Here is a 24199-nt window from a genome sequence, read left to right on the forward strand (position 1 = left end):
TAGAACCAGAGCCCATATGGGATCCCAACACGCATTCAAGGCAAGGACTTTAGCCTCTGGGCTAGCGCGCTGGGCCCCAGACCTGGCTTTTATGGTCACCTACTGAGGTTTTCATTCCAGACATCCGTATTGCACAGACAGGAGAATGGAGGCTGGAAAGAATTCAGTGTCCTAAGCACGTGTTCTGTCAAACAGCCTGGCTCATTTCTGTGTGACCTAAAAAAAAAAAAAATGCTCCTGACGTTGTTGTACCCCAGTGTCTTCGTGCAAAAGAAATTGTAATTACAGTCTGTCCCCATATGCAATCCTAAGGTGCTGAGCTGCCCCTGACAGGCAAGCCTCTGGAAGCTCCTGGCACCTCCAGAACCAGCAGCAAGTTCCTGCGCCCCCGCGCCCTGCCCTGGGGACAAGTAATTTCCAATTCTGCGGGTCTTTGCACATGTGTCAGGAAAGGAAGCTGGGCTACAATTGTTTTCCAAAGTGCCAACAAAGCCTAGTTCAAGAGGTTCAAATTTATTAAAAAAAAAAAAAAAGAAAGCTTCAAATTACGTCACTTTAAAACATTAACTTCTAGCTGTGGCCAAACTCCTGCTAGGGCTGTGGTAAGGGTTTCCGTGAGGCTGAATGCGCGTCAGCACGGCGCCGGCGCACCAGGGCGGTCGGAGCAGGGCGCAGGCGCACTAGGGCGCTCGAGGCCGAGCGCTCGGGGCGGGCCGCTCGGCTCACTCCGCCATCTTCCGTCTCTGCGCACGCGCAATGGCACGGTGACGGCCCTCGCCGGCCACAGGAGCCTGGCTTCCGGTTCCGCCTGCCGGGACAGATGGCGGCGTCCGCGAAACTGGTCCGGGGGGGCGTTCAGGAAGCCGCGGGGAACGTGGAACCGCGAGTTCTAGAACCCGGGGCCGCCCCTTACGGAAATTTCCCTCATTATTCCCGCTTCCACCCTCCGGAGCAAAGGCTCCGCCTGCTGCCCTCGGAGCTGCTCAGGCGGCTCTTTCCTCCCGAGGGTCCCGACACGAGGCCGATCCTGGGGCTCGACGTGGGGTGTAACTCCGGGGTGAGTGAGGGAGCGGGCGCGGGGCCCCGGAGTCCCGTGGTGGGCCATCACACCCCAAAAGGCCCTCCCAAAATGAGCTTTCCCCGCGGCCGTGCCTGCCTGCGGTGCCAGGGTGGTCGCCCCCACCACCACCTTGTCGCCTAGGAATCCTGAGGGCAGAACCTGGACTCCTTCTAAGTGTGTGTGTGTGTGTTTCCAAAAGGAAGATTGCCCTGGGCGCGAGGGCTTGAGGGGTTGCCATTGTCACGCCTCACCACCAAGTGTGCTGTGGCATCTAATAGTTGTTGTCAAACCACAAGCAAAATAAGGAAAGACCTCTCCCACGCCTGCTGGGACATCCCAGAGGAGCTGGCCGCCTGCGGCTGGAGGGAGGAAACTGTGCTGTGTTGGTGGCCACTGGCAAAGAGGTTTCCGTGTGGAGGGCTCAAGACCCCCACGTGGAAGACCTGAACTGATTCCCCAGCTCCTGCATGGCATTGGCCCAAATATTTGAGTCATCACCTTCGGCCTGTTCGGTTGCTCATTAGCAGAGTGTAACCAGAAGCAGAGCCAGGGCTCTGTCAGCTACTCCATTATGAAAGGCAAGCTCTCCAACCAGTGCCTTCCCTACAGGCCACGGGCCTGCCCTTTTAGCCATCGTTTCAAAGTAGGTTTTGTGTGAAGAATATCACACATTTAGAATAGATAAAACAGCTCTACATTTCAAGAGTTACAAGCATGTTTATGACTACTGTCTAGGTCAAGAATAAAATACTATCCCTACCCCAGAATCCCCCAGTATGCTTTCTTCAGATTACCCCACTCTCCACCTAGACATAACTAGTCTTTTATTTTCATTTCCTGGTGCTTTTTTTTTTTTTTTTTTAATAGCTTACTGTTTTTTAAAGTGCTTAGTGTAACTTTACTCATTTTAAGCTTCATTTTTAAAATTAATTTCTATTAGAAAGGCAGATATACAGAGAAAAGAAAATACAGAGGAAAAAGATCTTCTGTCTGCTGCTTGACTCCCCAAGCGGCTGCAACAGGCCAGAGTTGGGCTGATCCAAAGCCAGGAGCCAGGAGCCTCTTCCGGGTCTCCCACATGGGTGAAGGATCCCAAGGCCTTGGGCCGTCCTCTACTCTTTCCCAGACTACAAGCAGGGAGGGAAGTGGAACAGCCGGGGTTAGAACTGGCATCCATATAGGATCCTGCCACATGTAAGGCAAGGACTTTAGCCACTAGACTATCGCACCAGGCCCCTAAACTTCATTTAAGTGGCTGCTTGCCAAATTTTATCTGTGACTCACGTTTTCACTCAGCCTCGTGTATTTGTGATGCCTCTGTGTCATTGCACTGGGCTGATTTCCTGCGTTGTTCGCGGCTGGCTAGTGTCCCATCTGAACGACTGTATCACATTTATTCATGCTGCTGCTTTTAGACTTCTGGATGGCTTCCACCTGCCCAAAATACATAAATGAGGATTGCGGAACTATAGGTCTGAGAAACTGATTTTTTTAAAGAGTGCTTGTTACATTCCTTAGCTTCCTGGTAACAGAACTTCTTTATGCCTCTGGACCCCTTTGCTCCTGCCTGGGATGTGAGATGCCCCAGAAAGGACAGCGAGGTGACTGTCACAGTACTTGACCTGGAAGGTACTGCTCCAGGTGTAGTTCCTTTGCTGCATCCTCTGGGCTGTAACTTTGGACAACCCAGGATAGGGATGATGCATTACAGCATGTGGCCTCTGGAGGGCGCCGAGAGCACGCTGGAAAAGTGACACACCCTCTGTAGGTCATGGTAGGGGAGGCTGGTTTGTGATGAAGCCAGGTGAAGTGACGGTCTCAGTGGGGAAAAGAGAGATGGAGAGTTCCCTTGCATTCATGGTTGGAAACTGCAATGACAAAGCTCTTTTGGATTCCTCTAGGATCTGAGTGTGGCTCTATACAAACACTTCCTCTCCCTGCATGACGGGGAGACAGGCTCAGAGGCCTTGGATCTCCATCTGCTCTGCTGCGACATAGACCCAGACCTGGTGGAACGAGCTGAGAAAGAATGTCCTTTCCCCAACGCCTTGACCTTCATCACCCTGGACTTCATGAATCAAAAGACGCGCAAGGTCCTCTTGAGTTCTTTCTTAAACCAGTTTGGACGTTCAGTGTTTGACATTGGCTTCTGCATGTCAGTCACCATGTGGATCCACCTGAACCACGGCGACCACGGCCTGAGGGAGTTCCTGGCCCATCTTTCCTCCCTATGCCGCTACCTGCTGGTGGAGCCACAGCCCTGGAAGTGTTACCGGGCAGCTGCACGGCGTCTCCGCAAGCTGGGACTCCATGACTTTGACCACTTCCACTCCCTGGCCATCCGAGGGGATATGGACACACAGATTGCGCAGATCCTGACCCGGGACCATGGCATGGAATTGGTATGCTGCTTTGGCAGCACCAGTTGGGACCGAAGCCTTCTGCTCTTCAAGGCAAAACCATAGATTGATCCAACCCCTAGATCACTGCCGTAAGAAGGGAAAGAGAGGAAGTGATGATTCTAGAAGCAGGAAGATCAAGAGACAATGAGAGGGTTCTGTACTGGGAATTGTGTTCTCTTTCTTTAGCCTTCAAGTAGTCTCAAAACCTGGCAGAAGCCAAAGCAGCAGTTTACAAGGCATGCAGTGGAAGAAATCTGTTTCCGTTACTTTGGACAGTCCCCGAGTAGAACAAATCCATAGAACAATGGGCTTGGCCATCTGGGTTCATAATCTGAATCTTTGAAACATCTTTTTAAAGACCAGTCAATGTGGACTAGTGCCGTAGCACAGTGCGTCAAGCCTCTGGCTGTGCTGCCAGCATCCCATATGCGTTCTGGCAGCTACGCTTCCAACCTAGCTTCCTGCTAGTGTGCCTGGGAAAGCAGCGTAGGATGGTCCAAGTGCTTAGGTCTCTGCACCCAGATGGTGACCTGGAAGAAGCTCCTGGAGGTCAGTACATGATCTCCAAATAATCACAGTGGTCCCAGAGCTGAAGTTGGCCTCTCTGGGACCTTAATGGAGGAACACTCCAGAAACCTTCTGACCCTGCTGGGGACACTCATGAAGCCAGTCCCAAGAACTGGGCCAAATGTTGTCCCCCAAGTTGTCGACATTCCAGCTCCTCACAGCTGTGAATGTTGCCTTGGAGAGCAAACAGATTCTGCAGATGTGATTAAGAATTAAGGATGGGAAGATGAGCCGCATCATTGGGATGGGCAGCACTCCAGTGTCCTTGTAAGAGGACAGCAGTGGGAGGTTCGGCCACAGAAGAAGGTGCTAAGACAGAAGCAGTAGGCCGGAGTGATATGAGAGAGGGCTGCAAGCCAAGGAATTCCGGAGGCTTCTGGAATTACAAAAGGCCAGGAGATGAATTCTGTCCCGGGACCTGCAGTAGCACGCCTGCCACCACCTTGATTTTACATTGTTGACCTGCAGATCTGTAAGAATAAATCTGTTGTTTCAAACCACAGAGTGTGTAGTGCTTTGTTTAAAGCAGTAACTGGAAGCCAGTACAAGGACTTTGGCTACAAGGAGACTGACTCCAAGCAACATACCTGGCAGAAATTGAGCCCCCATGACCAGAGATACTCAAGGGCTCCATGTTCCCAGGAAAATTCTGCCGGCTGAACAATTGACTGTTGGGAAAAGCTGTCATCACTTTTTAAATTTTTATTTTTAATATTGTTTACATAGTTGAAAGGAATGCATGCTCCTGTGGACCTCTGATCAGAGTGGGGAGGGTCAGGTATAGAGGAAGGTGCATAGGATATATATTTAAGTCTCCCCCCCCCCCACCTCCTGTTTCTGCAGGGGACGGGAAGAGGGCAGTTCCTTGCTGTCAAAACTGCATGAGGGGGGCCCAGCACAGTGGCCTAGCAACTGGGCTCCTCACCTTGGGTGCACCAGAATCCCATATGGGCGCCAGTTCTAATCCCAGCAGCCCTGCTTCCCATCTAGCTCCCTGCTTGTGGCTGGGAAAGCAGTGAAGGGTGGCCAAAAGCCTTGGAACCCTGAACCCACATGGGAGACCCAGAAGAGCTCCTGGCTCCTGGCCTCAAATTGGCTCAGTTCTGGCTATTGCAGTCACTTGGGGAGTGAATCATCTGATGGAGGATCTTCCTCTGTCTCTCCTCCTCTTTTATATCTGACTTTGTAATAAAAAATAAATCTGGGCCCGGCGGTGTGGCCTAGCGGCTAAAAAGTCCTCGCCTTGAACGTGCCGGGATCCAATATGGGCGCCAGTTCTAATCCCGGCAGCTCCACTTCCCATCCAGCTCCCTGCTTGTGGCCTGGGAAAGCAGTCGAGGACGGCCCAAAGCTTTGGGACCCTGCACTCGCGTGGGAGACCCGGAAGAGGTGCCTGGCTTTGGATCGGCACAGCACTGGCCGTTGCGGCTCACTTGGGGAGTGAATCATCGGACGGAGGATCTTCCTCTCTGTCTTTCCTGCTCTCTGTATATCTGACTTTGTAATAGAATAAATAAATCTTTAATAATAAATAAAATAAAATAGTAATAAGAGGGCACAGTGCAATAGCCTCTAGTGGCTAAAGTCCTTGCCTTGCATGCGCCAGGATCTTCTGTGAGTGCCAGTTCTAATCCCAGCAGTCCTGCTTCCCATCCAGCTCCCTGCTTGTGGCCTGGGAAAGCAGTTAAAGACGGCTCAAAGCCTTGGGACCCTGTACCCATGTGGGAGACCCAGAATAAGCACCTGGCTCCTGGCTTCAGATTGGCTCAGCTCTGGCCGTTTTGACCACTTGGAGAGTAGCGTAATGGATGGAAGATCTTTCTCTCCTTCTCTCTGTAAATCTGACATTCCAATAAAAATAAAACAAATCTTTTTTAAAAATAGTAATAAGAATACGGGAGACTAGATGATCTTGTACCCTTTTAAGCTGCAAATGTTTAGCGTGATGATTTTGAAGCCTAATTTGTCAATACTCATCAGGATGCATGCTGTAGGGACAGACACATTGAGTCTAGCAGTCAAGATGCTTGTGTCAGTGCTGGGGTTTTGATGCCATTTGCAACACTGGCATCACTTATCAGAGTGCCAGTTTGAGTCCCAGCTGCTACACTTTGTGATCCAGCATTGCTACTAATGTGCCTGGGAAGGCGGCAGAAGATGGCCCAAGTACTTGGGCCCCTGCCACTCACGTGAGAGACCTGGATGGAGTCCTGGGCAGGCATCTGGGGAGTGACCAATGAATGGGACAGTTCTGCCTCCCCAGCTCCCTCTACATTTCAAATAAAATATAGTTAATTGAGCATATATGCATAGGAGGTAATAAAACAACTAAAAGCGAAACACAAATGGTGTAAGTATTTGGCAATGCCAAAAGATAAAACAGAAAGCTAGAATGTGGCCAGGCACCTGACACAGCAGCTAAGATGGCGCTCGATGCTTGGCCTGCCTGCATCCCCTATTAGAGTGGCTGGGTTCCAGGGCCAGCACCTCCTCTGCTTCCAGCTTCCTGCTAATACACATCCTGGGAGGCAGGAGGTGATTGCTCCAATTATTGGTTCCCCACCACCAATTTGGGAGACCCAGATGGAATCACTGGCTCCTGGCTTCAGCCTGGCCCAGCCCCAGCTGTTGTAGGCATTTGGGTAACAAAACTAACAAATAGAATCTCTCTCTCTTTTTAATAAATAAAAATTTTTCAAAGGGGCTAAAACAGCTTATTCCTCTGAGTGGAAAGAGCAGGAGTTTTTTTTTTCCTGTTATTTGGTTTCTTTAACCTTATGTACACATCACTTCTTGGGCCTGGAGCGATAGCATAGTGATTAAAGTACTCACTTTGCACGCCCAGAATCCCATATGGGCGCCGGTTCTAATCCCAGTAGCTCTGCTTCCCATCCAGCTCCCTGCTTGTGGCCTGGGAAAGCAGTTGAGGACGATCCAAAACCTTGGGACCCTGCACCCACGTGGGAGACCTGGAAGAAGCTCCTGGTTTCTGGCTTCGGATTGGCTCAGCTCCAGCCATTGCACTCACTTGGAGAATGAATCATCGAACGCAAGATTTTCCTCTGTCTCTCCTCCTCTCTGTATATCCACCTTTCAATAAATATAAATAAATCTTTAAAAAAACCCTATGTACACATCACTTCTTTAAAAACTAATTTTAAGTTGTTAATAACTGAATTAAGCAGTATCCTTTCCAAAAAAAAAAATTCCAAAATAATTCTCACCCACCTGTCTGCCTAATTTTAGCACAGCCAAAATTCTTCAGAGAGTTTTAAACCCTTTCCATCTCTATTCTCTACTTCGTTGCATCTTTTCTCAGGCCTTGGCAATCTGGTTTTTGGCTGCAGCTAGCAGGTACATGTTTGCCCTCAGCTAGACCTCAGCAGCACTGGGCGTGATGTAGTCCTGTTGGTCTCCGTGGTCGCTCTTGGTCTCTGGTGACAGGATCCATCCAGCTTTGTCCTTCTCCAGAGACGCCTGTTCCTCAGGGGTCAGTTCCAGCCGCGTTCCCTTCTCTCCCTGTATACTGCCCGCCACGCCCTGGCTACCATTAGCACCCACTGCTCTGACTGCTCATCTCCAGTCCAGCTCCTGCATTCTGAGCCGGAGTGTTACCTATCCAGCAGCCTACACCAGGCTTTTCTACCAGTGCTGCACTGCAGACTGTGGTGTTGGCCGGACAGGGTGGAGCCCTCCAGCAGAACTGAGGGCAGCATGTGCTGCCCTGGAGCTGAGAAGCCTGACAGGTAGTTGGCACAGCTGCGACCGCCCCTGGGGTCAACACTTGGGGAGCAGACCTTTCTGCCCAGATGTCCTCTGGACATTTCTATGTCCACATGTTAAGAAGTGAGTACATGGGCCCGGTGCAGTAGCCTAGTGACTGAAGTCCTTGCCATGTACACCCCAGATCCCATATGGGCGCCAGATCTAATCCTGGCGGCCCTGCCTCCCATCCAGCTCCCTGCTTGTGGCCTGGGAAAGCAGTCAAGGACTGACCGTCCAAGGCCTTGGGACCCTGCACCTGCATGGGAGACTCAGAAGATGCTCCTGGTTCCTGGCTCCTGGCTTTGGATCAGCTCAGCTCCAGGCTGTTGCAGTCACTTGGGGAGTGCCTCTCCTCCTCTCTGAGAAGTGAGCACACTAACTCCCAGACCTCTGCTTCCCCGAGTGTTTCTAATTGTAGTGTGTTGTCCTACTGTCTGCAGATGACCAGGCCGGAAGTCTTGGGAATCTGTCTTATCCCATGGCCTGTTGCCTCTGATTTAGCTCATGAAATCATCTCTCTTTAGCACAAATACTTCCTAGTCCAGATCCCATCATTTCTCATCTTCCTCCCGATACTAGGAAAAAAACAACCCTCCGTGTCTGGTCACCTGACTTCCACGTCGGTCCTGCTCTTCTTCGTAATACAACCACAGTACTCTTTCTACAATGAAAATGTGACAACGTCACCCTCCTGTCAAAAGCCATCCACATGCCCTGTAGTCATGTGAAGTGTGACCTTCTCACCGCTGACCCTCCTCCCAGTCACATGGACCCCAGACAGCTACTGGTGCCCGTGAAATGTGAAGAGTGGACACTGGATTTAAAGGGGGAGTTCCAAGGATCCGAGCAGGTCCATCGTGTTGGTGCCATGCACTGTGGGCCACGCTGCCACAACTCAAGGACTGTAACTTCCCCATGCAAAACTCCGCTCCTCTTCAGCAAACGGACCAAGAATTAACCACCTCCTTCCTTCCACTCACAGAGCCTGAACAGCGTCAGGATTGCATTCAGATTCAGTCTGGGCACTGGAGTTGTTTGTGGATTAAGCCACTCCTTACCACGCCGGAATCTCATTTTGCAGTGCTCCACCCATGTGAGAGGCCAGGATGGAATTCCTGGCTCCTGGCTTCATCCTGGCCCAAATCTGGTTGTGGCTATTTGCGATAGTAAACCAGCAGATGGAAGATCATTATCCATCTCACTTCATCACTCTGTCTTTCAAATAAATACATTTTTTTAAAAAAAAAAAAGTTCAACCTTGAGATTAGCCAGGTGAGTAAAATGTTTTAAGAGACCAGTTAGCAACTTGAATATCAGATTCAAGAGTTCCAAATTCAGGTCAGTTTATCAACCTGTGCAAACACAGTGGTGAAATGCCTGCCGTGTCAGCCTCTGAGGAATGAAGATGGTTCCAAGTGAATGAATGACCACATAGCCTGGCAGCACGGACATGAACATGCGGGGGTGGTTCTCTGAGATCATCCACTCAGTCAGTGAGTACTTGCGCAGCTGGACCACACTGCCAGACTGGCTTAGTACCAATAGCTTGCAGCTACCAGACACCTGAGAGGCCTCGCTGGTATGTTCACACCACACACAGCTCAAGTAAAGAACAATGTAGGATTTGTGGTAGCTACAAGTGTGGAGACTCAACCCTGGGACTCCTGTGCAATTTCTCCTCATTTAAGTGAACAGCAGCACTGGGAATGAGAGTGTCTGAAGCCTCCTCCACGGGGCAACGGTCACCGCACTCCTTTCACAGAAGCGAAGCTCGCACAGCATGGAGAACTTGTCCACACCCAAGTGCCTAAACCAGCAGGCACGTAGGAGTGCAGAGGTTCTGGCTACGTGTATTACAAGGTAAACATGTGAACAGAGACTAAAAGACCATTTAGAGGGTCCATGTGCTTCAGAAATCTCAGTTATTTGGAAACACTCCAAGAGAGTTAGAAATGACTGGTGGACCTGGAGGGCTTGCCACCCACGGCTGAGGGACACAACAGCTGCATGAGGTTTTACTGGGCTTTCAACTCCACACAGCTGCAGAATGGCTCACTATGTTCCGAGTCCCAGGACTGGCCTGCCAATTCCCTATTCAATTCATGTTGGGATGATGGACTGGACAGGATTTCAACAGTGACAGTACCATTAGGAAATAACGGCGAAAGAGGTACGGGAGCATATTCATAATATGACTTCAGCTGAAGTTAAGATGCCCGTGTCCCGCTTCCGAGCACCTGGATTCCATGCCCAGTTCTGGCTCCTGATTGATGCCTTCTGCCTTAGCAGACCCTGGGAGGCAGGGCTCTCTCTTTCTCACAATCTTTTTTTTTTTAAGGATATATTTATCTTTATTGGAAAGTCAGATTTACAGAGAGGAGAAGAGACAGAAAGATCTCCCATCCACTGGTATACTTTGCAATTGTCTGCAATGGTCGGTACTGAGCCTATCCAAAGCCAGCAGCCAGGCGCTTCCTCCTCCAGGTCTCCCAGTTGGTGCAGTGTCCCAAGGCTTTGGGCCGTCCTCGACTGCTTTCCCAGGCCATAAGCAGGGAGCTGGATGGGAAGTGGAGCAGCTGGGATTAGAACTGGCGCCCATATGGGAAATGGGGCATGCATGGCGAGGACTTTAGCTAATAGGCTACTGCGCCAGGCCCTGTCTTTACAATTTTAAATTATCTCATGATGGTGCCATCATGTAAAAAAAATGACTTATTAATTTGTATGTGTTTGAAAGGCAAGTAAGAGAGAACGAGCTCTACCACTCACTGGTTCACTCCCCAAATGCCTGCAGCAGTCAGGGCTGGACCAGGCTGAAACCAGGAGCTAGGAACTCCATTCAGATCTCTCATGTGGGTGGCAAGGGACCAAGCACTTGGGCCATCTTCTGCCTTCCCAGCCACATTAGCAGGGAGCTGGATCAGAAATGGAGCAGCCAAGACTTGAACCACTATTCCAATCTGCAATGCCAACATCTCAGGGTGGTAAATTAATCCACTGAACTACAACATCTGCCCCATAAGAGAAAAATCTTCCTGTGGAACCCAGTTCAAAACTAGCACTGTGTAGGCAGTCGGGCCAATGTGGCTGTCCAAAGATGAGAATGGTTTGGAAGGGGTCTGGCTTTCCTGTAGGTGACACGGCCGGGTACCCTACGGAGACATCTGGGGGCTGGAACAGGGCCAGTTCCTTTTTGTGCCCAGCCCTTGTACGCCTCACCGCAGCGAGGAAAACTCGCCAGCACCCGCTGTCTCTTGGGACAAGTGGAGCCCGTTCCTAGCGCCCAGTTCTCCAGATCCCGTGCAAAGAGGAACACGCAGGCGCTCTCGAAGGGTCTCATACCCAACACGTATGCAGGAAGGCAAACCGCGAACGCGGACTCGCACCACCACAGACACACGTGCGCGCCCCGCCCGCAGCAGCACAGGCACACGCCCGGACGCCCCCATTCCATCATCCCGCCCTCTCCAGCGTCCCCTCCCCGGGCCGAAGACGTCCCCCAGGCCCGCCGGGCCCGCGAGGAGCCCTCCTCTGTAGGGGGAGGGGAGGGCCTTCTCGCCCGGGCGGAAGCGGCGCGCGCCAGCCGGGCAGACTTCGCTCGCGTCCTGGGAACATCTGGAGCGGGCCGGGCGGGGTGCGCGTCCAGGCGGGTGCGGATTGGCCGCGCCGGAGCAGCGAGGCGGGGCCCGCGCCAGGGGCGGGGCTCCCCGGCCCCTTTAAAGCCTTGACATCAAGAGGCGGCTCCGGCACCCCCTTTCTCTGCCCCCCGCCCCCCGAGCCGTGGCCATGGACCCTGCGCGTCCGGCCTGCCCTGGCCACGCTCGACCTGTGATTTCGGTGAGTTACGGGTCTGCTTGGGATGTAAAGCGCGACGGCGGAGCTTGGCTGGGGCTTTGGGGGGCGGCGTGTAGGCTCCGGGCGGGGCCTGGGGGTGTGGAGGGCGAGGCTCTCGCGGGCAGCCGTGGGGCAGCGCGGGCGCCGCGGCTTTCTGCGCGGACCTCGCTGCGCATCCCTCCCTGCCTTCCGCCGCGCTCTCCTCCTGGAGAGGCGCTGTGTGTGTGTGTGTGTGTGTGTGTGTGTGTGTGTGGTCTTTGGGGGGTCCCCGTTGCGACTAATCCGCCCCCACCCACCCCCGCCCGCCCCCGGCGCCATCCTCGCGCACACTCCATGGCCCCGGAAGGGAAACTTTCGGGAGTGGGGGATGTTCCGGGGGCCTGCCTCCCTCCCTCTTGGAAAGCCTGACCTTGCCCCGGCCGCGCACCCCGCCCCGCTCGCGTCCCACCGTCCGGTAGCACTTAGCAGGGCCGGGTTGGTCGTGGGGGGCTGTCCCCTAAAACGCAAACGCGGGGACGAGCCTGGGGCTCCTCTTCGTACTGCTTGCGGTCCCCGTGGCCTGGCGCGGCAGGGCGTGGGGGAGGCGGAGAGAACGGATCTCCGCGCAAGACCCTTGGAAGCGTTGCGGGGCTGCACGCTGGAACATAAGCCGAGGCAGGGACCGGGCAGCGCCCGCGGAGCAGGCCCTCGGGTCCTGGCTGTCGTGCCAGAAGAATGCGGAGAATTTATCTGTGCCTGGCGCTCCCCTGGCTTAGCCTCGGTAGGCAGTCAGCTGCCGGGACCCCAGCGCCCCTCTCCTTACCCTGGGCCCAGAGCCCTGGCATTGCCCCAAGGGTTCCTCCAGGACCTGCGCTTGCCGGCTGCTCAGGCCTACCCAGCTGCTGTTTCCTGGAGGCCTGCCCTGGGGAGCCGCGGGGTCTTAAGCCGGGGTTCCCTTTATTCTCTTGTTACCATTCCCTCCCGCTCCTCCCACCCCGCCAGCGTGGGTCCCCCTGCCCAGGCGCAGTGCTTGCCAGAGAGGAAGTGGCTTGCAGGAAGAGGCCTGGCGGGTCAGCGTCTGAGAGCATTGTGTGGTCAGTCCTTGGGGGAAAACGAGTCTCTAGCTGGATTACTTTGTCACACACTGTTGTCCACGTGATGCCCGCCAGCTCTCTGAGACCCCCTTTTCTGGTAGTAAGGGTGACACAAAACACTTAGTGGTACCCCCAGAACAATCCGCTTCCCCACGCCAGCCAACAAGTGGGTTCCTATCTAAGGAGCAACGTCCTGTGGCTCCGGTTTGTTTTCAGTCTGTGGCTCTGTGGTGAGCTGGCTCCAGCTCTCTTGTGTCCTCCTGCTGCCCAGGCCTCCCTAGGAGAGGTCCGTGTCCTGGGCAGAGGCAGGCGGGCACCCATGGGTGTGGGTGCAGAGCTGCTGTCAGCTGGCATGGAGTCAGGGACCCCACTTCCTATTCATCCAAGCTGACGGAGTGACCTTGGCCCCACATACACTCACTCAGGGTCAGCCTGTCTGGGGCCCAGCTTGGCTCCGTTTTTAAAGTGAATGGTTCGGCTGATGTGCGACTCTGGGGAGAGGAGAAAGGTGGTGGGCGGGGAGGCTGCGTTTGAAGAGCCCCGGGGTCCGTGATGTGACCCTGCATCACAGGGACGTGGGGTTAGACTTCCCGCTCTGGCCCGGTGCTGCCCCGCTCTCCGACTTCGTGCCTTGGGACATGAACTCCTGCTGGCTGGGGCTTAGCCCACCCGTCGAAGCCTCTGGGTGAGACATCCTGACCCAGCCGGTCTTTGCGTTGGGCCTTCGGGATGGGTTCAGAGAGGGGGAGGAGGCAGCCAGGGGCCAGCAGGATTCCCAGGAGGCTGGTTGCATCTCAGCTGTTGGGACTTGTTTTAGGACCGGGGCCAGGGAACACAGCACACTCATCCACCCTCCTCAGTCCGCAGGGCCCCACCGCTGCTGCCCATCCCACACCCTGGTGTTGCCCAGCTCCTAGGCTGAAGGTCCTCGCCCAGGCTGAGCAGCCCCAGGAGCCCTCCCCACCCCACCTTGCCAGCCCCTTTTCCGTACGTCAGGACTTGCTCTCCGGTCCCAGAGCCTTCTTAAAGCTGGCTTCCATTCTCAGCCTCACAAGTAAAGGGAGGTGCTGGCTGGAGAGGCCCTGGCGCGTTCGGCTGTGCTACTTTTCCCTGTGTTGGCTCTCCTGGGCACGTCTGTGTGTCTGTGTCTGTGTGCGTCTCCTGGGACTGGATGTGTGTGTGTGTGTGTCTGCTGGGACTGGATGTGTGTTTCTGTCTCTCTCTTGTGTATGTGTGTGTGTGTCCTGTGTGTGTCTGGGGCCTGGTTGTGTGTATGTGTGTGTCTCTCCTGGGCATGCGTGTGTGTTTGTGTCCTGAGCCTGTGTGTGTGTGTGTGTGTGTCTCCTGGGACTGGATGTGTGCTTCTGTCTCTCCTGGGTGTGTGTGTATCTGGGGCCTGGTTGTGTATGTGTGTGTCTCTCCTGGGCGTGTGTGTGTGTGTCCTGAGCCTGTGTTTGTGTCTCCTGAGTCTCTGTGTGTGTCTCTTGGGCCTGTGTGTGTGTGTGTGTGTGTGTGTGTATCTCCTGGGCGTGGGAGTGTGTGTGTGTGTGTGTGTGTGTGTGCGCGCGTGTGTGTGTGTGAAGCTGCAGCAGGAGGCAGTTTGGTTAGACCCGAGGAAGCTCTGAGCTGTGAGCTGTTGGAATGGCTCGTGGCTGCTCCCAGAAAGTGGTTAATGGTGGAGTCCCTGTTAGAGTGAAGGGTGCAGCTGTTGCTAGGCAGAGCTCTTGCCCTTCTTGGGGTGTGGTTCAGGCTGGGCAGCCTGAGGCCCCATTATAGCAGGAGAAAGGATTGTGTGGCGGCTGAGGAGGGGTCCAGGCCCTGCATCTGTCTGCATGGATGCCCATTCTTGTCCCTGCCCCAGTGCACCACCAACACTACCAGCTGTCCTGACAGCCCTCACCCACAGCTGGCAGGCCCCTCCAGCCCTAGTCTGGCTGCGCTAATGGACTGATTGGATTTTCTATACTTGGAGCTCGGGGATTCTGATTAAACATGCAAATTTATGTAAATCAGTCTGGGATCTGCCACCACATCCAAACAACGTGGAACAGTACAGGCTGGACGGAGTACTAGGAACAGACTAGTGTAACGTGCCCTTGTGCTGAGATTGGGGGAACTTGGGGCCGGAGGGGGAGTGATTCTCCCGGAGGTGAGCATGGGAGGCTGGACTCAGCAGGCTCTGGGCTGTGGCTCCCCCACCCCGCCATGCCTCGCTTCTGCCCGAATTGTTTATTCATGAGGGGGTGTGGTCAAATGTAAAGCAGGAAGATGCCCTTGGCAAGAACTGGGGTTCTGGAGGGTCGCAGCATCACTCAGGCTCTAGGGGCTGTGTTTGCCATCTGAACACACATGAGAAAAGCCAACCTCACATCCCTTGGTCCAGCACACTGTCCTGCCAGGACGAAGGCCAAGGTCATTGCTGGCTGCCTGGTTGGCCTTTAGGGTTGCCCAGAGCTGCACGTGTGTCTGTCGTCACCATCTGTCACAGTAGCAGGTCCATAGTGGGGCACGCATGGGTCTGCATGTGCGTGTCGGCTCCCTGCGTGGCCACCCTGGCCCCCTGTGACTCTGCCCACCACGCCCAGCCCTCTCTGAGGGTACAGCTGGACCTCCTGCAGGAGTGACCGCATAGAAGGATGTGGTTACTGCAGAGTCTCCAGGGATCAGTGCCAAGATTGGAAGGGGTTGCAGCGATGGGCTGGGGTCTCCAAGAAGCAATCTTCTGATTTTCCTTGTTTTGATTATTATTTTTTTTTTTTTTAATTTATGAGAGAGAGGGAGAGTTCTTTTCTCAAGTACTTACTACAGCACTGGGAGGCAGGAACCCGGTCACAATCTCCCTCATGGGTGACAGGAACCATTGCCTGGTAGGGCCTGCATTAGCAGGAATGGGGCTAGGCAGTCTGATAACCAGAGGCTAAAGGGCCATCCCTTCCCTACTCGCTTGTTTGTTTTTTCAAAGGTGTGTTTATTTATTTGAAAGGCAGAGTGATGGGGCAGGGAGGGAGGGTGGGTTGTCTGTCCACTGGTTCACTCCCCAAATAGCCCAGAAGCCAGAACACAGGAATGCCATGTGAGTCTCTCATGAGGGTGTCTGAGTCCCAAGCACTTGGGCCTTCTTCTGCTGCCCTCCCAGGGGCATTAGCAGGGAGCTGGACAGAGGAAGTGGAACGGCGAGGAAGCAGCCCATGCTCTGATATGGCGTGCCAGCATCGCAAGCTGTGGCTTAACCCTCCGTGCCCTGACGTCAGTTCTCGCCTTTATCTGAGCCACCCCCGGGCTGCGCATGCCCCGGCTCCTGCTCCATGGCTGGCTGAGGCACAGGGCTGAGCCCTCACTTGCCCTGGGTGCCTGAGCACGCAGGGGATCCCACAAAGATGCACAGGCAGGCTGCCAGGTGACCCCTGGGGGGTGGGGTGTGTGGGCTCAAGAATTCCCACCCAGCCTGGCCTACCTAACAGGATCCCCGCTGTAGTGGGAAGGAGAGGGCTTGGAGCCCGCATCTGGGGTCTTTACTCACCTTCCCCTGGGTTGGGAGTGCATGTCCCCTGGGTCGGCGGCCAGCCCCTTGGGCTCCCCACAGCCACATAGCCCTTAGCACCCAAAGTGAGGGGAATCCCTGCTCCCTGGGCCTCAGTTTCCCAGCCAGTGCTCACATCACCGGGGTGTGGCAGCTGCTCGCTAATTACCGTTTTCTCAGCTCTGGGAGTTAGGCAGATGAAAGAGGCCTGGAGAGGCCAGGCTGTTATTAAGGTGAATTATCATTGCTGTTATTACTGATTTCTGGGAACCCAGAGGCCAGGCAGGCGCATCACCCTATGCTTGCACCGGTCCCTGGGCTCCTGGAGGGCTGTGGTGCTCGCGTAGCTTTGGTGCGAAGCTGTAAGATCCAGAGATTTTACGGAGAGGAGACCCGGTGCTCCCGCCACCCTGGCCAGCAGGGCTAGGGGCTCCCAGCTACAGTTCTCACCCTCTCATAGCTTTGCAGGGGTAGGGGTGGAGGTGGTTTGGGGGCTGGGTAGGTGGTGTAGTTTTCCTAGACAGGGTCACGAGGGACTTGTGGAGTGGAGTGTGGCCCTGTGGGTTAACAGCTGCAGTTCCCAGAGCCGGGGCCCCAGCCCCTCCCGGGCCGGCAGGCTTGTTGTGGGGGCTGTAATTGGCCCTTTTGTGCAAGGCTTGGTGAGACACCCTTGGAACCTGCTCCCAACAGCCGCAGGCACTTGGAGGTGCCAGTCACGCTGCCTTACCCCCACCTGCCCCCGACTTGCCCCTCTGCCTCTGCCCTTAACTTTGCCCCTCCCCTCTTCCCCTTCCTGGGGTGCTGCAGTGAGCCCAGCTGTCACCCCAATCCACTCCTGATGTTATAGTGAGGCCCTCAAGGTAGCCCCTGCCCCCAGAGTGGGGCAGTTGGCAGGGCTTCTCTCCCAGCCCAGGGGGAGGTTTCAGGAAGGGCAGGAGTGGAGGCTGGTGTTGGTAACCTGTCAGCTTCCCACGTGCTCCTGGACACTCTCTTCTCCCAGTCCCCCAACCCCATCCTTGTAGGAAGAGGATGGGTGGCCACAACTGGGCGCCTTGGACATCTGGCTAGGAGGTTGGGTTCCTTTAAAGTTTTATTTTTTCCCCCACTACATTTCCTTTAGCTTCTTTCCCATAGTTCAGAAACGAAGACGTATAAAAAGCAACACTGAGCAGCCACACTCCCACCCACATCCTCTGCTCCCCCTAGACACTTGCTTATTGTTTTCCTATATGTCCCTGCAGTTTCTTCCCGCCAAGGCAGCAAGTGCCAGTGTGCACTCTGTTTCGCCCACTCTCATCCACAGGAGCCCACGGGTGTGCCATGTGGCTGTCGCCCGTGGTGGCACCCAACAGTCCCTGGGTCTTCCTGCAGGCCCTGGCAAGTCTCTTGTGTCTCACTGCCTTAGTCTTGTCCAACTGCTGTAACCAAAGGCTATAGACTAGTGACTTATTAACAGGAGACGAGAATTTCTCAGGCTAGGAGGCAAGAAGCGCCAGGATCCAGACCCTGGCAGACAGATACCAGGTCTGCTCCATCTTGCTCATGTGAGAAAGGAACGGGGGTGGGGGAGTCTGTGAGGTACAGGCTTTGTCTATGGTGGAGGAAGAGGTTGGGGTTTCCACGTCTGAATTTTGGAGGGATGGCTGGGATCCATTCAGACCCTAACACCACCTCTCCAAGGCCCCTGGGTGAACCCCAAGCCATGAACATGGGTCCTCCACCTTCGTATACTGAAGGATTTAGACCCAAACCAGGGGCCAAGGGAGACGGCAGAATCTCCTGTGTGCCAGGAGGTTCTAGGGCCAGCCTCTAGGGAGCCAGTGGTGACCTGAAGAAAAGTCCCCCCTTAACCCAATAGTTAGTGACTGCAGAGGAAGGACACTGGCTCTGAAGGGCAGCCTGTCTAAGCCTGGGCATGCACAAGGCACGTGGCTCAGCACATGTGTCTGCCTGTGCCTGGGGCAGGCGCCCATGATGCACCTGGGGCCATGTGAAGGGCGCACTGCTGTTTCTGCACCTGACTCCAACCTTCCTCTCCCCACACTGTGGGATGTCCCCATCTGTGGGATGTGCTGGCTTGTACTGCATCCAAGAGAACAGCCCACTGAGCTGTCCTCTGGAGCTGGAGGCGTGCCCTCCACTCCAGGCTGAGGGGAAATGGGGGGTGTTTGCTTCTCATTTCCTCTGTAGACAGCACCTCACTTCCTACCCCTGAGGCTCCACAAAGGCTAGGCTCTCTGCTCTTCTGGCCCTTCCTCTCCTCCCCACTGCCTTGCTGGGAAGCTTGCAGCCTTCCGAGCCCAGGAGGGGCTCCTCCCCTGAAGGCTAGCTGGCCTGCCTGGCTCTTAGCCCCACGTGGCGTCCAACCCTTTACCTAAGGCCTGCAGCGAGAGGGCGTAGCTCTGTTAACACAAGGAAAGCCTGAAGCGCTTAGGATGCAGAGTTTACCTGAAGGTGCAGTTTGGCCAGGCTGCAGTCACAAGCCCTTGTATGGACACCACCCCCAGCAGAGTCCTGGGGCGAGGCGTGTGGGTGACCTGGAGAGGCTGCTTGGGAAGTCACCTCTGGGCACACTCGAGTGCCAGGGTCAGGTACTGGCTCTCCTGCCTGAAGTCAGACGTGGGAGCAGGGAGCCGGAGCCCCAACAGGCAGCTCTCCATCCCGCCAGCAGCCCCTCTGCCCAGGCCCTGCTGTGGGACCCAGCAGTGATGCCCTGGGACGCTGGGAACCCTGGTTCCTGGAAGGGGGAGCAGAGTCAGCGCTGGCTGGGGCCGGGAAGCAGGGAATAATCCCCTCAGCTGTCCTGCGTCCTCCTGTGTGCTTGTGCACGGGGCCTCTGTGTGCTCCTGTGAGGGTGTGTGTGTGTGTGTGTGTGCGCGTGCGCACACAAGCTTTCTGCCTCAAGTAGCCCCTCTCCTTGCACCAACCCTGCCTGTCATGGGGACCCTGTAAGCTCACTCGATGCATCCAGTTCTGAAAACCTTTCCAGCTTAGGCTTAATACTTCCTTCCTGATTTTTAAGATTCTCCCAAAGTCTGTTTTTTTTTTTTTTTTTAAGTACTGCCTTCACAGTAGAGCTGTTTACTTGTATGTCCTTTTTTATTTTAATTGGTTAAGGTTGTGTGTGTATGTGTGTATATATATATATATATATATGATGTACATCAGAATGGTGTGATGTATGACTCCGTTGCAGAATGCAGAAGTCAAGTTACTTAGCAAACTAGCGTGTATTAGCGTATGCTATCTCATGCGTATTTTTGTGATGTGAGTACATACAGCTACTTTCTTAGCTGTTTTCAAGCTACCTGGATATTGTTCACAGCACTCGGTGCGGTGTGCGCTGGGTCTCCTGAGCTTCCGTTCATGAAAATGTCCGTGCCTTGACCAGCGACCCTGCGTCTGACAGCCAGCTGCTGGTGACATGCACTCTGCCCTGCTGTTACTCATGTTCCATGAGCTCCTAATCGGCACTTGTTTTCCTCTGGCTTGTCTCACTTCAGTATGTCTGCGGCGGACCAATGACAGCACTGCCTTCTTCTTCTTCTTTTTCAAATATTTATTTATTTTATTACAGTCAGATATACAGAGAGGAGGAGAGACAGAGAGGAAGATCTTCCATCCGATGATTCACTCCCCAAGTGAGCCGCAACGGCCGGTGCTGTGCCGATCCGAAGCCGGGAACCTGGAACCTCTTCCGGGTCTCCCACACGGGTGCAGGGTCCCAAAGCCTTGGGCCGTCCTCGACTGCTTTCCCAGGCCACAAGCAGGGAGCTGGATGGGAAGTGGAGCTGCTGGGATTAGAACCGGCACCCATATGGGATCCCGGGGCTTTCAAGGCGAGGACTTTAGCCGCTAGGCCACGCCGCCAGGCCCTAATTTTACTTTAAAAATGCATTTATTTTGTTTTGAATGGCTGCTATTACAGAGAGAGAAGAGAAGACACAGAGAGAGGGCGTCCATCCGCTGGTTCACTCCCCAAATGGTCACAGCAGCCGGAGCTGAGCTGATCTGGAGCCAGGAGCTTCTTTCCGGGTCTTCCGAAAGGTGCAGGGTCCCAAGGACTTGAGCCATTTCCTTCTGCTTTCCCAAGGCATAAGTAGGGAGGCAGATCAGAAGTGGAACAGCTGGGGCACACACCGATGCCCATGTGAGATGCCATTGCTTGCAGGTAGAACATTAGTGTGCTATCTATGCCACTGCGCCAGCCCTCCGGTCATTTTTTAGATCAGATCACTTGCTCTCTTGCTGTTGAGTTCCTTACATACTGTTGACTAGGAACTTAGCAGCTGGGTGGTTTGCAAATGTTTTCTCCCATTCCATAGGAAATGTCTTCACGCTGTTGATTGTTTCCTTTATAGTTCAGAAACTCTTCAGCTTGATACAATCCTGTTAGTCTATTTTTTTTTTTCTATCAGTCTATTTTTACTTTTATTGCTTGTACGTTTAGGGTCATGTCCCCTCAGAAAATCATTGTTCGGAGCAATATCATGGAATATTTCTCCTGCGTTTTATTCTAGTACTTTTTTTTTTAAATAAAGATTTATTTTTATTACAAAGTCAGATATACAGAGAGAGGAGGAGAGACAGAGAGGAAGATCTTCCATCTGATGATTCACTCCCCAAGTGAGCCGCAACGGGCCGATGCGCGCCGATCCGATGCTGGGAACCTGGAACCTCTTCCAGGTCTCCCATGCGGGTGCAGTGTCCCAAAGCATTGGGCCGTCCTCGACTGCTTTCCCAGGCCACAAGCAGGGAGCTGGATGGGAAGTGGAGCTGCCGGGACTAGAACCGGCGCCCATATGGGATCCCGGGGCGTTCAAGGCGAGGACTTTAGCTGCTAGGCCACGTCGCCGGGCCCTATTCTAGTACTTTTTAAGATATATATATATATTATTATTAAAAAGGCAGATTTACAAAGTGAAGGAGGGACATAAAGATCTTACATCCACTGGTTTGCTCCCTGAATTGCTGCAATGACTGGGACTGAGCCGATCTGAGGCCAGGAGCCAGGAGGTCCTTGTGGGTCTCTCCCATGAGTGCAGGGTCCCGAGACTTTAGGTCCTTCTCTGCTGCTCTCCTAAGCCATAAGCAGGGAGCTAGATGGGAAGTGGAACATCTAGAGCATGAACCGACCCATATAGTGTTCCCAGTGCTTGGAGATGGAGGATTAGCCAGGTGAGCCAACACTGCCCCTCTCCTAATACTTGTACAGTACCAGGCCTACTTGGCCCTCACGACTTGGCTCATTACCTGCTGCTTCCTGGTGTGGTAATTAGAGGAAACTTGAGTCAGGAACTGAACCAGGGTTCAACTCTGGGCATAGTCTGTCATGAGGGAAGGGCTTCCCCCGTGGTGTACATCCAACACTCCCACCCAGCACTGCTTGTTGAAGGGGCTGCTCTCCTGTTTTTTTATCCTCGCCATTTCAGGTCAAGATCGACTGAAGGTTGATACATGGCTAGATGTCTGTGTTCTCTATTCTTTTTCAGTTTAGTCATTGGCAAGGAGCTGGATCAGAAGTGAAGCAGCTGGGACATGAACCAGTACCCATATGGGATGCCGGTCTCACAGGCAGTGGTCTAACTCACTAGGCCACAGCACCAGCCTCCTCTGTATAAACTGTGGAGATTGTTCTATTTCTGCGTTAAAACGTTATGAGGTTTTTGGTATTGGTTACATTGATTGTTTTGGGCACTGTGAATATTTTAACTTTTCTGATCCATGAAGATGGGATATCTTTCCATGTATATGTGTCTTTTTCACTTTCTTTCAAAGTTGTGTGATAGTTTTCAATTTAGATTTTGCATCTCCTTGGTTAAATTTATTTCTGAGTGTGCTGTTGTATCTGTTGTGCATGGGGTTTTTTTAGTTCATTGCTAATGTATAGGAACTGCTATTAATTTTCTTTTTTAAAATTAAAAATTTTTATTTGTGACCCTGGCTTGGTAGCCTAGTGGCTAAAGTGCTTGCCTTGAACGTGCCGGAATCCCATATGGGAACCGGTTCTAATCCAGCAGCTCCACTTCCCATCCAGCTCCCTGCTTGTGGCCTGGGAAAGCAGTGGAGGACGGCCCAAAGCCTTGGGCCCCTGCACCTGTGTGGGAGACCTGGAAGAAACTCCTGGCTCCTGGCTTTGGATCAGCGGAGCTCTGTCTGTTGCTGCTACTTGGAGAGTGAACCAGTGGACAAAAGATCTTCCTTTCTGTCTCTCCTCCTGTGTATATATCCAACATTCCAATAAAAATAAGTGTTTTATTTGTGAGAGAGAGAAGGCTCTTGTCCACTGGTTCACTCTGAAGGCCTGCAGTGGTGGGGCTGGGCTGGGGTCCAGCCGGCTTCCAGGAGCCAGGCACTGAATCCCCAGCTGTAGGCCATTTGAGTCTTCGCCGCTGCTGCCCGCAGTCTACGCTGGCAAGAAGCTGAAATTCTCAGCTTGAGCCAGTGCTTGAACCCAGAATCTGCGGTGTAGGATGTGCGTATCCCAAGCAGTGTCTTACGTGCTGGGTCAAGTGCCCGCCTTAAAGTGCTGTTGATTTTTGCACCTGTGTCTTGCGCCCCTTACAAGCCTGAACACTGCAGGGGAGTTCTGGGAAGAGCTGGCCCGTCTGAATTGCTTCGCACCAATCCCCAGCATTGTGTCTCATGGGAACAGTTTGTAGAATGAGTAAAAGTGAGTCCTCTTTGCCTAGCAAGGACACACTGCAGGGGTCCTGAGCTTAAGAAGGGTCATCTGAGTGTCAAGCACAAGTCTAAAAATGGCCTGTGCACGTGGTTTGTCATGTGGGCTCATGGGAGCTGTTGGTGTGGGACTGGTTAGGGGTCGGCAGGGGGACCTTAGGAGCCCATTGTGCGCTCTCGGCTATCCCTCTCCCTAGCACCAGCCCAGGCCTGGGTGTTGGGGAGCAGTGGGTCTGGTGTCTGGTCCCAGCCTCATGTCAGGAGCGCCGCGCTGGCAGGGGCAGGCAGGGCACCCGCTGTGGCACTCCCTTGTCACAGCCCGGAGGACCCTCCCTCTCAGGTGACTGCTGGGACACTGGCAGGTGCTTCCACTCTGCACTGCAGATCCCTCAGGCCAGAAGCACCTTCAAGGATGTGTAGGGGTCTGTACTGGGGCCGGACCCCAGCAAAGTTTTGGGAGCAGGGTGCTTTGGTCACCCTGCTAAGCAGGAGAAGACCAGGGATGATTTGAGATGGGAGGGACATAGTCAGATGTAGTTATGCACCCATGCCTTGGTAGCACTCCTTGGGAAAGTGGTTGTGGCAGGCAAAGCGCTAAGCCCAGGATATCTTATGGTGTCCGCAAGGCTGCACTTTGTGGACAGTGACACGTGAGAACACAGAACCAGCCTGAAAGGATTGTCAGTGGCCTTGGCTGGACTTTGAACGATGAAATCAGTGATGGTGGCACAGAATTATAACACAGCCAGTGAATCCAAAGCAGTTATCCGTGTCTGAGTAGTAGCACCAGTGGCGGCCCAGGGACGGCTCTTCCGGACAGAAAGCATCCAGTTTGTGAGTGCAGGAGTGAGGATGATGGCAAGTCACCACTGTCACCTCTTCAGCAGTTGCCACTTGCAGGGCCCCCTGAGGAATCCAACAGTTAGGGGTGGAAATGTGAGAAGTAAGATGCATGTGTGGCCTGGAAGCATTGCCCCTCAAAACACTCACTGATGACTAAAGGAAGAACAGGAGGACCCCACTAACAAACCCTCCCCCCTAATTGAGGGATCTGCAGTCATAGGCTGTTTCAGGGGCCAGTGTTGTAAGGTAAGCTGCAGCCTGTAACAGGTAAGCCCCAGCCTGCAGTTCTGGATGCTCCATTTCCAATCCAGCTCCCTGTAAATGTGCCTGGGAAAGCAGCAAGCTGCCCAAATATCTTGGCCCCCTTCACTCATGTGGGAGACCTGGTGGGTCTAGCCCACCTCTGGCTATTACAGCCATTTAGGGAGTGAACTAGCAGGTGCAACATCTCTCT

At 53.8% G+C, this 24199-nt stretch overlaps 2 protein-coding genes across 2 annotated transcripts in view; both read left to right on the top strand.

Moving 5' to 3' along the window:
• Positions 1-781: 781 nt before the first annotated feature.
• On the top strand, positions 782-4529 carry BCDIN3D (BCDIN3 domain containing RNA methyltransferase). Its single transcript, XM_012930880.2, has 2 exons — positions 782-1057; positions 2962-4529. Exons 1-2 carry the CDS (start codon positions 821-823, stop codon positions 3523-3525), a joined length of 801 nt encoding a protein of 266 aa, XP_012786334.2. The 5' UTR covers positions 782-820; the 3' UTR covers positions 3526-4529.
• Positions 4530-11403: 6874 nt separating this feature from the next.
• The window catches only part of NCKAP5L (NCK associated protein 5 like), a 29989-nt gene continuing 17193 nt past the window's right edge, over positions 11404-24199 (top strand). The window contains exon 1 of the mRNA XM_058673570.1: positions 11404-11631. Coding sequence (XP_058529553.1) covers positions 11581-11631 — 51 coding nt within the window. The 5' untranslated portion in view covers positions 11404-11580. The remainder of the gene's footprint in view (positions 11632-24199) is intronic.

This window comes from Ochotona princeps, chromosome 15, assembly GCF_030435755.1.
Source record: "Ochotona princeps isolate mOchPri1 chromosome 15, mOchPri1.hap1, whole genome shotgun sequence".
Lineage (NCBI taxonomy): Eukaryota > Metazoa > Chordata > Mammalia > Lagomorpha > Ochotonidae > Ochotona > Ochotona princeps.